This window comes from Lotus japonicus, chromosome 1, assembly GCF_012489685.1.
Source record: "Lotus japonicus ecotype B-129 chromosome 1, LjGifu_v1.2".
Lineage (NCBI taxonomy): Eukaryota > Viridiplantae > Streptophyta > Magnoliopsida > Fabales > Fabaceae > Lotus > Lotus japonicus.
The window spans coordinates 54,748,461-54,762,592 of NC_080041.1; the positions used below are offsets into that span (position 1 = coordinate 54,748,461).

Sequence of the window (14,132 nt, forward strand, 5' to 3'; positions counted from 1 at the left end):
AAACACGCCTCATCCTCAGCATATAAAAACCTGTTTTGACCTGCTGTTGAAATACCCAAACACGCCCCTCCTCCTAATTGTTGGTTAAATTTTTGTGGGCCCCGGTTCACAAAAAACGGCTGCCACGAATGAGCTGAACTGAAAAATAAATCTTGTGTATTGAATGAGTATCCTGTGACAGAGTAATTTCGGCCATAATCTTTGGGAAGATATACCATCTTTTTATTCAAAATTTGAATTTCTTCATCATATTTCTCCCTTAATTTTATTTCCTTTTTCCATTCCTCCACCTCTTCCAACGTGTAACCAGAAGCTACCAAGTCCTGTAACTACTCCTTATCTGTCGTTCCTGAATTCATGGCCATCAAATTCAAATTCAAAATTTCCGCCCCAACTGTCTCAGCCGTCGGTGGCCCCTCTGGCATCTCCGCCACCTCCAAGCCAACCTCTGAACCGCCACCAGAATCAAAACAGCCCAAGCCCTCCATTCTATCATCTCTGTAAACTTCATCTTCTTCCTCGGAACCGATGTCAACTGCAGACTCATATTCTTTATCATTAACAAAGTCTTGGGTTATGGCTACACCATCATTCACAACATCATCCTCTGAACTCTCATCTTCATCTGAAACGTAAGGCTTCACCGGTGTTGACGGCATATCCTCGACGCTCCCATAATCATAAGCAATAGCGTCCTTCTCAACTAGAACAATACATGACGTCCCACCGATATCAACAGACAACGTAAAGCATTGCAACAACGGATGATTCATTCGAACTAAAACCCGAGCAAAATTAGCACGATGTCTTAACAAAGTTGCACTATCTGACGACACATACGTTCCCAACCGGTTTCCCACAGCCGTAAAGAAAGATTCAGTCCATAATCCCAGCAGAACTTGCCATAAACGAATCCACACAAGATGTGCAACTCCATAGGTGAGCATTGTACACGGTCGAACATCAGCAAGCTTTTGCTCCAAAAAATAACTGCACTCTGTAATCGTGCTCTGCATCTCTTCCGGACTTTCAAATTCCATTATCACTTCATTCGCTCCCAATGGAACAAGTCTAAAATTAAACAAACCAATGTTACTAAATTCCTCCTACAACACGTCTAAGGGCTTATCTTCATGAGTACGTGCCTGAGCACATCGTCGAAACCAGTCCTCATCCAAATCTGACGATGTGAGGCGCAATTGAAAATTATTAGACTTGTGTGTAGCCTCCTTAGGCTGATCTGATGTTTCTTCTTTCTTCAAAATTACCGCTTCTCCAGTCGTATGAGGCTGGCCCTTTGGTCGCCAAATTCTCCCTTGAATTTCATATTGATAGCATCCCGGCGACGGAACCTTGGGCATGCGAGAAGGCCGCTGAAACTTCGCCTTCTTTACCACCAGAAAATTACCTTCCAAACGCAATCCATGAAACATCTGAATCGCCTTCCAAGCTTCGTCATTAGTCTGAAAGTGCACGAAACCGAAGCGAAAGCGTGGTTGAATTTTATTTTTCTGTTGGATGAAAACATCACGCAGCCTCCCTGCTTTGCCAAAAATTGATCGTAATTTCGCCAATGTTATTCGATCCCCAAGACCATCCACGAACACAGAGAAGGACTCTTGCTGCTGTTTTGAAGTTTGTCGTTCAACACTTTTCTGAAGTGGTCGCCTTGGCTGCCTATGCACTGAACTCGCAACAAAAGCACCTGGCCTTAGGTGCGTTGTGATCCCCCAAATCCATAAGTTCTTCGCTGCCAATGCTTCTCACCTGGACGCTGCTGCGTGCGCCAGCTTTCTGAGTTCTCTGTCGACCTCCGTCGTGGCTGAAACCACCGTGCCGGAGGCCCCCTTCCATAGCCTCTCTCTCTACTCTCTCTCATCTCAGTAAATCATATATGTTGAAAAATATTTTAGAATAGCTTTAATATCAAAAAAATTCAAATTATTCTATTATATATATTTTTAAAACTCATTAACTCAATTATATGGATAAAGAAATCTAGAGTTATACTGACTTGAATACTTAGTGCGTGAGATATTTTCAAGTAGTGATTTAAAATAAAGAATTTAGCAATATTCTTTGCACTAAAAATATATTTAAAAATATAATAAAAATACTAAAAATAATTAAATATATTAAAATTTTAAAAACACTCATGTTATAGTTTCTAACTTCATGATACATGACCGTGTGGTAGTCCAAACAAAAAATCGCCATGCATGGGGAAGGCTAGGTACACTAAATTCTTTCCCAATAAATTTTAAATCACCACCACTATTGACGAAGAAGGCTACGTATAGAAGAAGGTAAACAAGGATTGTAATTATGAGAAAAGACATTGAAATTGATAACATGTATGCTATTTATTACAGTTGTAATATGCATTGCGAATACAGCAAATTGATACCAATTTGAAAAAAAACATAACTTAATGAAAAAATGAAAGATAACTTAGATATGTTATTTATTACAATTGTAATCTGCATGTGATATGTTCTACATTGCAAGTATGTTGTGTTTTACAATCTCACTCTCCTTATGAAATATCATGCTCACATTAATATAGAGTATTATAACAAGTCCAATGCTATAAAATATTTGTTCAAATATATCAACAAATGCACAAACCGAGCAATGCTTCAAATTTCAAATAAGGACAACGATGCTCAAGCGAAAGAGCCAGTGGATGAGGTAAAGCAATATTATCATTGTCATTATCTTTCTCCGTGTGAGGCAACTTGGAGAACATTTGAGTTTGCCATACACAAACGATGGCCGTCGTTGCAAAAACTAAATTTTTATCTTCCAAATGAATATTTGGTATATTATTATGATGATGAAGACATTGGAGATGTTCTTCAAAAGAGTGCTTGGTTTGTAGCTAATGAGAAATACCGGGACGAGCGGAATCTAACATATACGAGCGGAATCTAACATATGTTGAATTTCCCAGTAGATTTGTTTATCATAAAAAAGATAGAATCTGAAAACCAAGAAAAAACAAATTTTAAAATTGGTAGACTACAGTATATCCCTCCAGGCATCAGAGAGTTATATTACATGAGAATCATACTAACTATGCAATAGGGTTGTATATCATACAGAAGTATAAGAACAATGAAGGGAATAACATATGGTACTTTTAAGGAAGCATGCGATCAATTGGGGTTGCTAACAGATGACAAAGAATATATAGATGTAATTAAAGAAGTCTCTAATTTAGCTTCCGGAGAACAAATGCGGAAACTCTTTGTAAGAATGTTGATGAATTCAATCTCAAAACCTAATAATGTTTGGGATGCATGCTGGCTTCTCTTATCAGAAGGCATTCTACACCCTAGAAGAAAAACATTTCAAAATCCAGGTATGTAGGTTTCCAAGAAATAACATAATTATTTATTGGATTTAATTTAAATGAAATTCAAAAGTTTAGAAAATCACGTTGCGCATGATTAGTTATGCAAAGTGTGTGACCAACATTAGTTATATTCGATACAGTTAAAAATCATTAGTCAATCTTCCTTCTCGACTACATCACTACGAATCGCAGATGCTGATTTGAAAAATTTATGTATCATTGAAATTGAGAAGTTTCTCCAAAGAAATGGTAGGTCATTAAATGATTACCCAACTTTGCCATCTTCAGAATATGATGAAGTCCTACAATTTGACATTAAATTTATTGTCAATGAACTAAACTATAACAAATATGTATTAAAGGTAAAATATGAAGAGCTTCTTAGTATGCTTACACCTGAGCAAAACTTTGTATATGAGAGGGTTGTCACATCTGTGTTGTCAAACTCAGGAGGCTTCTACTTTTTATATGGCTATGGTGGAACCGGAAATACTTTTGTTTGGAACATTTTATCCACGTCACTTAGATTCAGAGGACTAATTATGCTTAATGTTGCTTCTAGTGGAATAGCATCATTACTCTTGCTTGAAGGCAGAACATCTCATTCAATTCTAAATTTTGCATTCCATCAGATGCTATAGAGACCTCAACATGTAATATAAAGCAAAGAAGTCTACGAGCAAAACTTCTGCTTGAAACAAGCCTTATTATATGGGATGAAAGTCCAATGTTGAATTTTTTTTGTTTCAAAGCTCTAAACGTCATAGTCCGAGATATAATGAGGTTGAAAAATGAAGACAACGTACATAAACCTTTTGGAGGAAAAGTAGTAATACTTGGAGGCGATTTTAGACAAATACAACCTGTAATAACTAGAGGAAGCAGACAGGAAGTTGTGGAAGCTACTGTAAACTCTTCATCATTGTGGAAGCATTGCAAGAAATTGTCTAAGTACATGCAGCTAACCGCAACTGAGACGGTTGATGAAGCAAAAGAAATCAAAGAGTTTGCAGATTGGATTCTTAAAATTGAAAAAGGCGATAATCCTGATTCCGAAGCAATAAAGTATGATGTTCAAATCCTGCCAGAAAGTCTGATGCTCATCCCAATTAGTTCTGACCCATTAGTGGAATTGATTAAATATGCATATCCTGACCTTCCGCACAAAATGAAAGACCCGCAATTCTTTTAAGATATAGCAATATTGACCTCCTACACTAGAGGTTGTTGAAATGATAAACACTTACATGCTTGGCATGATAGCTGCACCAAAACATGAATATCTGAGCTCTAACTCTGCATTGCGATATGTTGAGGATTCTGAAATCCGAGGTGAGTGGTTTACCACAAAATTTTGAACGAGACTAAAAGTTCAGGAATTCCAAACTGCAAACTATTATTGAAAGTCGGTACTTCAATCATGCTTTTGAGAAATATAGACCAAGGAGTAGGCTTATGCAATGAAACCAGGTTAATTGTGGATGACCTTGGTGAACGTGTTATTGGTGCAACTGTTATCACGTGAACAAATGCTAATGACAAAGTGCACATTTCAAGAATGAACTTGGTAAATGTAATGTTTAAGGAAAGAATTGTTATCATAAAAAAGGGGGAGATTGTTAAGTTCAAACGTTATCTATATCGCTTATCATATTTTGAATGATAACAATTTCAAGGATAAAGTGTAACGGTTAAAAATTTAATGTGAATTATATTTCAGGAAATATCACTTATGCTTCACGTGATTCTTTTGCACTTGATTTTCTCTCCAAGAATGTCAAAGATATTTTCAATTAGAAAAAGAATCATGTGATACTAGAACTTGATATGCTCTACACGCTCCAATGACTATCAATAAACCCTAGAAGCACTTGAAGTATAAAAGGGGGACATGAAGATTTTCAGATTGAGAGAATCAACGAAACAACTTTTCATCTGATTTAAAAATCTTCATCGAGCAAGAAGTGAAAAAGTCTTCACATGGTCTGAGAGGAAATTTCCTAAGAGGCAAAACTTTGTATCATAATCTCTCTAGATCTAGAACTCAAAGTATCTTATAGAGTTCTATCATCTTCAATACTTTGTAGTTCCTGCTCTCAGAACACTACAACATTTTGGGTGTACAGCAACGCCCGGAAAGCGTTTCCTAATCCCAAAAAAGCGTTGCCTTTGGTTTCTGAAACGTTTCTGCAAGTGTGGTCGTCTGAGGCGTTGCCTAAACCTAAGAGAACGTTTTTCTTAAAATAGCGCAACACTTGGGGTTAAAGCGTAGCCATTTGTCTGATAGGGAAACATTTTTCCGATTTCCCTACGGAAACACTTTCGCGGACGTTTTCGTAAATGACTAGAAGAAAACGTTCTCTTATGTGTTTTAGAACAAATCTTTAAGTGTAGCATTAGCATTCGGTATACCAGAAACGTTGTCTTTGGTACCTATGAGAACGGTTTTTCCAGTGAAGTTAAAAATGTTCTCTTTTACAAATAATATTTTTTGGTTAATAATTAATAAAAATTAATATTTTCTAATGTATTTAATCAATTTCTTTTTTGAAAATGCCAAGATTATCAAATATTAATAACAAAATTATTTTTTCAAAATCAGAAATATATATATATATATATTAATAGAGAATAATGTGAGCCTTGGGAATAGCCCTCCCAAGAGAGCAAAACGAAAAGAAGCAACAGAAAGCACTCGAACAAGAAGAAAAGGAAACAAACATGACACTAGACTAAAACAACAGCAACTGAAACTAGGCAAAAAGAACACAAGAGAAAACAAAACAAAAGTCATTCTGGGATCATGAGTTTCTTCATCTTGGTGAATCCTATTTATGCAGATTCCAACGTGAAGAGTTGCAGACAATGCACTGTGGGGTAGCATTTACCTGCTCGCTGAATTGAGATTGAATCTGTATGATTGTGATCATTTTCGCACAACGATTTGCATCTATCCTTCACGCATTAAGCAAGCCACTGCCTCTCAACGAAACAGAAATTAAACAGACTGCAAAGGCACGAACAACAGGAACAAAAACAGCACCAAGGCAATAGCAGCAGGCCACTCTCACTAGAGGCACCCACTGTAAACATATCAAACAAGCAAATGTCAAGTGTAATAGTGAATTCACTAAAACAGAGATCTGCGAAAGCCAGATGTGAAGCATGCTCACATAATTGTCTAATGTCAAGTGTATATAGTGAATTCACTAAAAAACTATAACAGCATGCAAGCTATTCACATAACGGAAATTGAACCTTGACTCAACACCCAATAGACTTAATCACTTAATCATCATTTCATCAAACAAGTAATGTGCAAATTAAAGCTCAGACAAAACCCAATGTGAACAAACATTCCTGAATAAAAACATGCAATTCTTCACTGACACTTAACAAATTACCTAAGAATTACACAAGAGACAGCCAAAAAAATTGGGCAAAATTCAAAGTAGAGTAGCATGTCTAAAGAGAATGAATTGACATAATTGCCATTTGCTAGGATATATTGGTTTCACCATGGCATCACATATTGGTCTTCCATTTTGAATAACACTCTAAAGAAGATAAAAATAGAAAAAGCATGACACAAAAAGGAAGTAAAATTGGTTATCTCATATGTAAAATTTCAACTGCAGTCCCATAAAAAAAACATCAAGAATTGGTCCTTTTACAGCTCATTTGAGAAATTCATAATATCTAGAAAATAATGAAAAATAAAATGTTTACCCTCAAAATGATCTTGACAACATTCTTACAATCCCAAATCAACATACACTAAAGCTGTTAACCACTGCTTAGAAACACTACACCCACATAACAAAAAAGTCATGGTGAGCAAAAAGTACCTATGAGTGAAAAAAAAAAGAGGGAGGGAAACAAGCTATTATTATAACATCAAGAAAGAGTGTAGCAAATCAGCCAATGGTTCTAAATATAAAATCACCCAAGTACTTTTAGAGGCGTAACTAGAAATAAGAAATTAAAATATAAACAATTTCTGATCCTAAATCCTCAGAATGGAGAGAAAAGGTGTAGCAAAATCACCTCACAAGGTATGAATGCAGCGAACGACAAATGATCCTTGACAAAGGTTCTGCATAGAAGAGAAAAGGGGCAATACAAAGGTTATAGAAACAAAATCAGAAAATGAATTTCAAGTACAACACATATCAAGAGAAACACACCAATCTAGCATCAAAGAGTTGCAAACCACATTACAACAATAAAATGAAATACTAGCTATTGGCTATTGCAGCAAGCATTGCCATCAAAACACCTTCAATAAAGATGCATAATAAAAGTATTAGCTAGGCCTCAACTTGAAAATTATCAGATATAACAACACTTGCCTACACTTGCCTTTTCTGCAACAGTGAGATGACCGATATGCATTGCGTCCTCCACAGGCGAAACTTGTAGCCATTGACACCTAGCGGACTTGAGTTCCCACAGAGCTAAAGCTTCGTACCTCAAAGGCAACTCATTTGCTACTATTCAATATTCCCTGAAACATCACTAAAATAAACTTTATTCTCTCCCTTTAACAGAAGAAACAAGGCTAAAGTGACATTTGAAGAAAAACTAGACCTTTAGTTGAAGGAGTGGATCCCATTGTTATTTGCCGAGGACAAGCTTTGGTGTCTTTTGAACTTGAAGGTGGACATTTTCTCTGATTCTGTTCATCTGTTCCCAAATTTTGAGTACTTTACAACTTAAAATTTCAAGTAATTTTTGAAAATGATATCAGAATAACCACAATGAATCATATTGACCAAAACAAGTATATAAGAAATAAGAACCTCAGTCAAATGGTGTATGTATTAGCTATCAGTTTCCTTCAATACAATTTTTTTGTCTAAATAATCCAAACCATTCATGATAAGGAAGCTCAATGCTTATCGAAGGGTCCTTTCAATGTGGTACCCTCCTCCAATGCTGACTTCCCTCTCCAAATGACAGCAATAGCTTTCAAAAACACTCATATTGACATGTAATTTGAAACCCATTAAGAAAAGGAATTCAAGCTCCAACTTGTTCACCTCATTAGTTGTCAATCCACTAACTCTTCCAAAGTAGGAATTTCTGTAGTTCCTATCATACAAAACAAATAATTTTTATTAGCACATTAAAAATGGTCTAAACAAACAGGATTATTAGCAACATCTCACACGAAACTTGCAGATTAATAAACTTTCTACCAAATTAACAAAGAGGAAAAAAGATGTACCAACTGAAAGCAGGATTGATGTGTATCAACATGAATCGTGTTAACAAAGTGTAAACTCAAGCAGTGAGATTTAGTACCCAGCATTATTTGACTCTCAGATCTAAAGCAAATTTGTGGCAAAAAATTGAGTTGATTATCAGTGATTGCAACATCTCACACGAAACATGAAAGCAAATTAAAGGCGAAGAAGAAAAAGTTAGGGAACTCGATTTTACCTTAAGCAATTTGAGCCAATAGAGAGATCTGAAGCTCAAGCGATTGAAGAAGAACAAGTGCGATTGAAGAGGAACTGGTGCGATTGAATTAAGGAGACTTTCGCGGTTGAAATTAGAGGGAGATTCGCAGTTGAGAAACCCTAACGAAGGGAGTTGCGCGATTGAAGAGGGAGCTTCGCGATGCAGAAGGAGAAGATCGCGGTGCAGAGGGAGCTTTGAGCGCGAATGAGAAGAACGTGTGTGCGGAGAAGATCGCGGTGGAGAGGAGAAGATCGCGGAGAGGGAGAAGATCGCGTGTGCGGAGAAGAAGATCAGAGAATGAGACCTTTTGGGATTTTTTATTATATAATGAGTAAACAGTTTTTTAATCTGTTGATATTAGAAAACGGTTTTCTTTGTATAGCGTAAAAATAACGTAACAAAAACGTTCTCCTTGACTTTTGAGAACGCTTATTCACGTGTTGCAGATGATGGTGTAATCTTCACATGACTAAAACAACATTATGAGAAAACGTTTCCTAATATGTTATAAGGCTACGCTTTTCCATCCGTAGTAATGAGAGGTGTTGCCCTACAGCTAAAATGTTGTAGTGGAGAAACAGCTTTACAAATTGATAAAAGATACACTTTCTCAAGCATCAATTACATGCTTAACAAGCTGCTATGACTTTCGTGATCCACATATGTTGAAAGGATCAATTCCTTACTAGTACATTGATGTCAAAATCCTTTCTAGTGAACACGTAAACATGCCAGTCCTGACTCGGACCTTGATCTTGATTAAAAGCAAAATGATATCAAAATGATATATATAGATAAAGGCACAATCTTGATAAAAAGTTTGTAAAGTACAAAGCCCAACAAGGACTCCGGACCTTGATACTGTTAACAAATTATAGAGAGAAAAGAAAAAATAATCTTGTTGAAGAGAGACACAGTAATGCTTCACCAAAATACAAAATAGTACGACCATGTATCAGTTTCGCAAACACAAGCGATAAATGGATACATGACAAGACAACAACATAAAATCCATATGTTCTTCAAAATCAGCGGTTGCATTAAATTAACTAATAAGATATGCCGTTGCAGCTATTGATAAACCTAGAAATTATCATTTAAATGAAAGTTCACACAATGCAGATCTCCTTTGGCATGAAGCTAATTCTGTAAAAAGTTCATCTTTTAACTCTGAAGCTAAGATAGGCATGCTGCAAATCATCATGGTCTGTAAAGTAGTTGAATTCTCCATAATATATTTTGCAAATCGCAGTTCACTTGGTGTACCATTATAATACTCAACAGAGCACTTTCTGAACTGTGAAGTAAGACATTCCGGAACAATATGAGGGTCAGGCACAAAACTACCTCCGTTTGAAACAACTTCAAAAACCTGAAGTTTTGGGCTATTTTTGAGCATCTTATACACCGAATCCCAGCTCAGGAGATGGAGGTTCATATGCATTAAATTAGGAAATTCAGGAACCACCTCAACCTTTGGGAACTGCAAAAGTTTTGAAGACAAATTATGAGAAATAAAGGTAACAAAATAACAAACTAATTAAACACATTTTTAAGTCCCATATATTCAAACCTTTGTGATGCTCAAATACTCCACATTGCATACTGCTTTCAAAGGAATATAAATATCGAACCATTGATAATGTAAATCTGCCGTGAGCAACTTGGGTAAGCTTTTAATCTCTTCCACACAAAAAGTGTCTTGCTGATCATAATCTATATCATGTGCTTTTAGATCCTGCAGAATTGGGCATCCGTGAAAGAGCTCAGTAAGATTTTGATAGCGTGTGAACTTAACTTGTTCCAAATGTAGGGATTTGAGAGAGGGGAGCTCAACAGAAGAAGAAGAAGCGTTGAGAGATATCCCTTTCAACTTGAGAACAACAAGAGTTGTACAGCTGAAAATGCAGCAATTCAAACTAATCATATGATCTTTAGGGTGCAGGTTAATGTCCAGGTTCTCAATACGACGTGGTATCACGACCTTTAACCATGCATTGACATCAGCATCTGAACGGTCACTGTGAGAACTGTCATATTTGAGGCGGAACCTTCTGATCGGTTGTTCGGCATCTCTGGCACGAATGGTTTCATATACCAACTTTTCAAAATAATAAAAGGGTTTATCTCTGACAAGATAGATTTCATCGTCATAGTCAAGAGTAGGGACTAAGATCCACAGGGGTCTCCACTTCTTTGAAAGAACACTTGTTGCAACTGCTTTTTTGGTTGGGAGAAAGGACAGAATGTGACAGAGGACTTCATCTGGCAACAGGCTAATCCTGTCGACCATATTGGCCTCAAAACTGGCGGCTCGAGAGTGCTAGCTCTAAGGTTTTTTCATGGGATAGTGATCAATTGGGTTTTAGGGTTTATTTGTAGCAAATGAATGGCAAAAGAAAGTGAGTAATGAATATTTGGCGCATATCATGCATGGAGAGCTACTCAATCCTTATTAATGCGGTCAAAGATATGCTGCCATATATAGCTGATGGAGAAAATAACGGCATCTGATATTAATCCTTTTTAATATGATTCTTACAAGATTGGGATTATATTAGGTAAGAAAATAAAATAGAAAAGAATCTATTTGTCAGGTTATTACAAAAACGGAATTTTATTTGTGAAATCGATTTTTTATGCAAAACATTGATAACCTAATAATTAATTTTCACAAGTTTTTCTCATGAAAAAAAATTAATAGTATTAAACTCTTGATTATTATTTTTGTAAGAGTAATTTATTTTTTTTGGTAGGTTTGTAAGAGTAATTTATAATATTTATAGATGTTTTTTATATTCTGAAATTGCTATATTTACGACTCTCATTTTTCTATTTAAAGAAAAATATGTTATTGTAAATATTTTGAACTTGTAAGATAAATATACTAATATCAGGAAGAAAAAAAAAAGCCAAAAAGTATTTGAAAATTGAAAGTGATGAAAAAACATTTCTACAAGCAAACTAAACATGATTTGCCTGATAGCTATCTAATTTATATACTTTAGAAAAGAAAGTCACTGTGAGACTCACTTGGATGAGTTGACAAGTGTCAATCTCTAATTCATTCTGACCAATTTATTGCAAGCCCATTTTTCCTTGACTTTGGTATTGAGGTCCATCATTTGCAGCCTATTGAATGATCATTATAAATTTCATTAATAGCTGATTTTATTTTATTTTTCTTTCCATTACTACTTAAATTAGTTAATTAAATTATCAATTAACTAGTTATGGAATAATCATTCAAATTATCATTCAAATAATCAAAAGGTATCTCTCCTCATTGACTACTACCTATGAAATAATCATTCAAATTATCAATTCATGTGCTTAAAACCGATTTTGCTGGCCATGATTCAAATTCAAATTTTATTAACTTTGTCAACATGTCAATTCAAATTTTGGAATATTATATTGCTGATTAATTTTTTTCTCTCCTGTCCATTAATGCTGAAATTTTAATTGTCGTTTATTTTTTAAAAAATTATCAATTGAGGCTATAAGAAAAGTTTAAAACATAAATTTTCTCAATATTTGATTTTTTTATGTGATTAAATCCGTTTTCGATGGTCAAGATTCAAAGTCAAATTTTATTAATTTTGACAACCTTTCAAATCAAATTTCTGAATATTCTTTTTAGAGAAATATTCTCATTCCTGTTTTAACCTGCATACATCATTAACCCTAATTCTGACTGATCTATATATACTCCCCTGTGTTATTCTTCACATTCATCATTCCATCCATTTTCCAACTTCTAATAGCTTTGAAATAACCTTTGTTATGATGGCTGCCAAAAACGACGATCTTGCCAAAATTGAAGCCTCCAAGGAGAACTGGACTATTGTTGCAAAAGTGAATTGTTTATGGCTAAGTCCGAGCTTATGTGGTTCGAAACTGCCCTTTTCGATGGACATGGTTATTATGGATGACAAGGTATAACATTTTTTTAATTAATCATTATTTTTTTATTTCATTTTTATGTGGTTGGTAAATTTCTTATCTTATCTACTTTCTAAATTTGAGGGTTGTAAGATTCACACTTCAATTAGAAAGTCTCTTATTTACGGATTCCAGTCTTTGCTAAGTGAAAGACGTGTATATCAGATTTCATTCTTTGGTGTTGGTGAAAGCGTTCCTGATTTCCGCCCAACCTCTCATCCATTCAAGATCAACTTTGATATAAATACTTCTGTCAGATTGATTTCTAACAAGGCTATCAACTTAAGCCCTTACTCTTTTGTGCCACTTTGTGACATAATTTCTAGGGATCCTGATACGTCACTCCTTATATGTATATTCCCATAAAGAAAGACGTATCCAGGCCTTAAACATTATGTCACAAAGTGGCATGAAAGAGTAAGGGCTTAAGTTTACAGCCATGTTAGGAACCAATCGTACAGAAGTATGTATATCAAAGTCGACATTGAATGAATGTGAGGTTGGGTGGAAATCACGACCGCTTTCACCAACACCAAAGAATGAAATCTGATATATGCGTCCTTCACTTAGCAAAGACTGGAATCGGTAAATAAGAGTTTTCCTAACTGAAGCGTGAATACTACAACCCTAAAATTTAAAAAGTAGAGAAGGTAAGAGATTTACCAACCATAAAAAAACGAAATTAAGAAATGGTGATTAATTAAAAAAAAAAATTATACGTTGTCATCCATAAGAACCATGTCCATAAAAAATGGCAGCTTCGAATAATTTCGGACTTAGCCATAAACAATTCACTTTTTCAACAATAGTCTAGTTCTCCTTTAAGGCATCGATTTTGCGAGATATTTGATTTTGACAGCCATTAGAACAAAGGACATTTCAAAGCTATTAGATGCTGGAAAATGGATGGATTATGAAGGTGAAGAAGAATAACATAAGAGAGTATATATAGATGAATCATAATTAGGGTTAATAATGTCTGCAGGTGAAAAAAGGAAATTGATCGCTCCAAAAAGAATATTTCAAACTTTGAATTGAGAGGTTGTCAAAATTAATAACATTTGAATTTGAATCTTGGCCACCAAAAACAGTTTTAATCACATAAAAAATCAAATCTTGAGAAAATTTTTGTTTTTAACTTTTGTTACAGCCTTAATTGATGGTTTTAAAAAAAAATTAACCGGCAATTAAATTTCAGCACTAATGGACGGTACAGAAAAAAATTAATCAGCAATATAATATTCCAACATATCGCATATGGAATCATCTCCCACATCACCTTATCTATCACTACCCTCATATCAGCTCATTCCAACAAGAAATCATTCACTGTTGAAGGCATTACCCAAATCACTCCATCCCT

At 35.1% G+C, this 14,132-nt stretch overlaps 1 protein-coding gene across 1 annotated transcript; it reads right to left on the bottom strand.

Moving 5' to 3' along the window:
* Positions 1–9,917: 9,917 nt before the first annotated feature.
* LOC130738751 (F-box/FBD/LRR-repeat protein At5g56420-like) lies at positions 9,918–11,117 on the bottom strand. The gene is made up of 2 exons (XM_057590892.1): positions 10,398–11,117; positions 9,918–10,307 (listed from the first exon to the last, which is right to left on the bottom strand). Exons 1-2 carry the CDS (start codon positions 11,115–11,117, stop codon positions 9,918–9,920), a joined length of 1,110 nt encoding a protein of 369 aa, XP_057446875.1.
* Between the last annotated feature and the right edge of the window lie 3,015 nt (positions 11,118–14,132).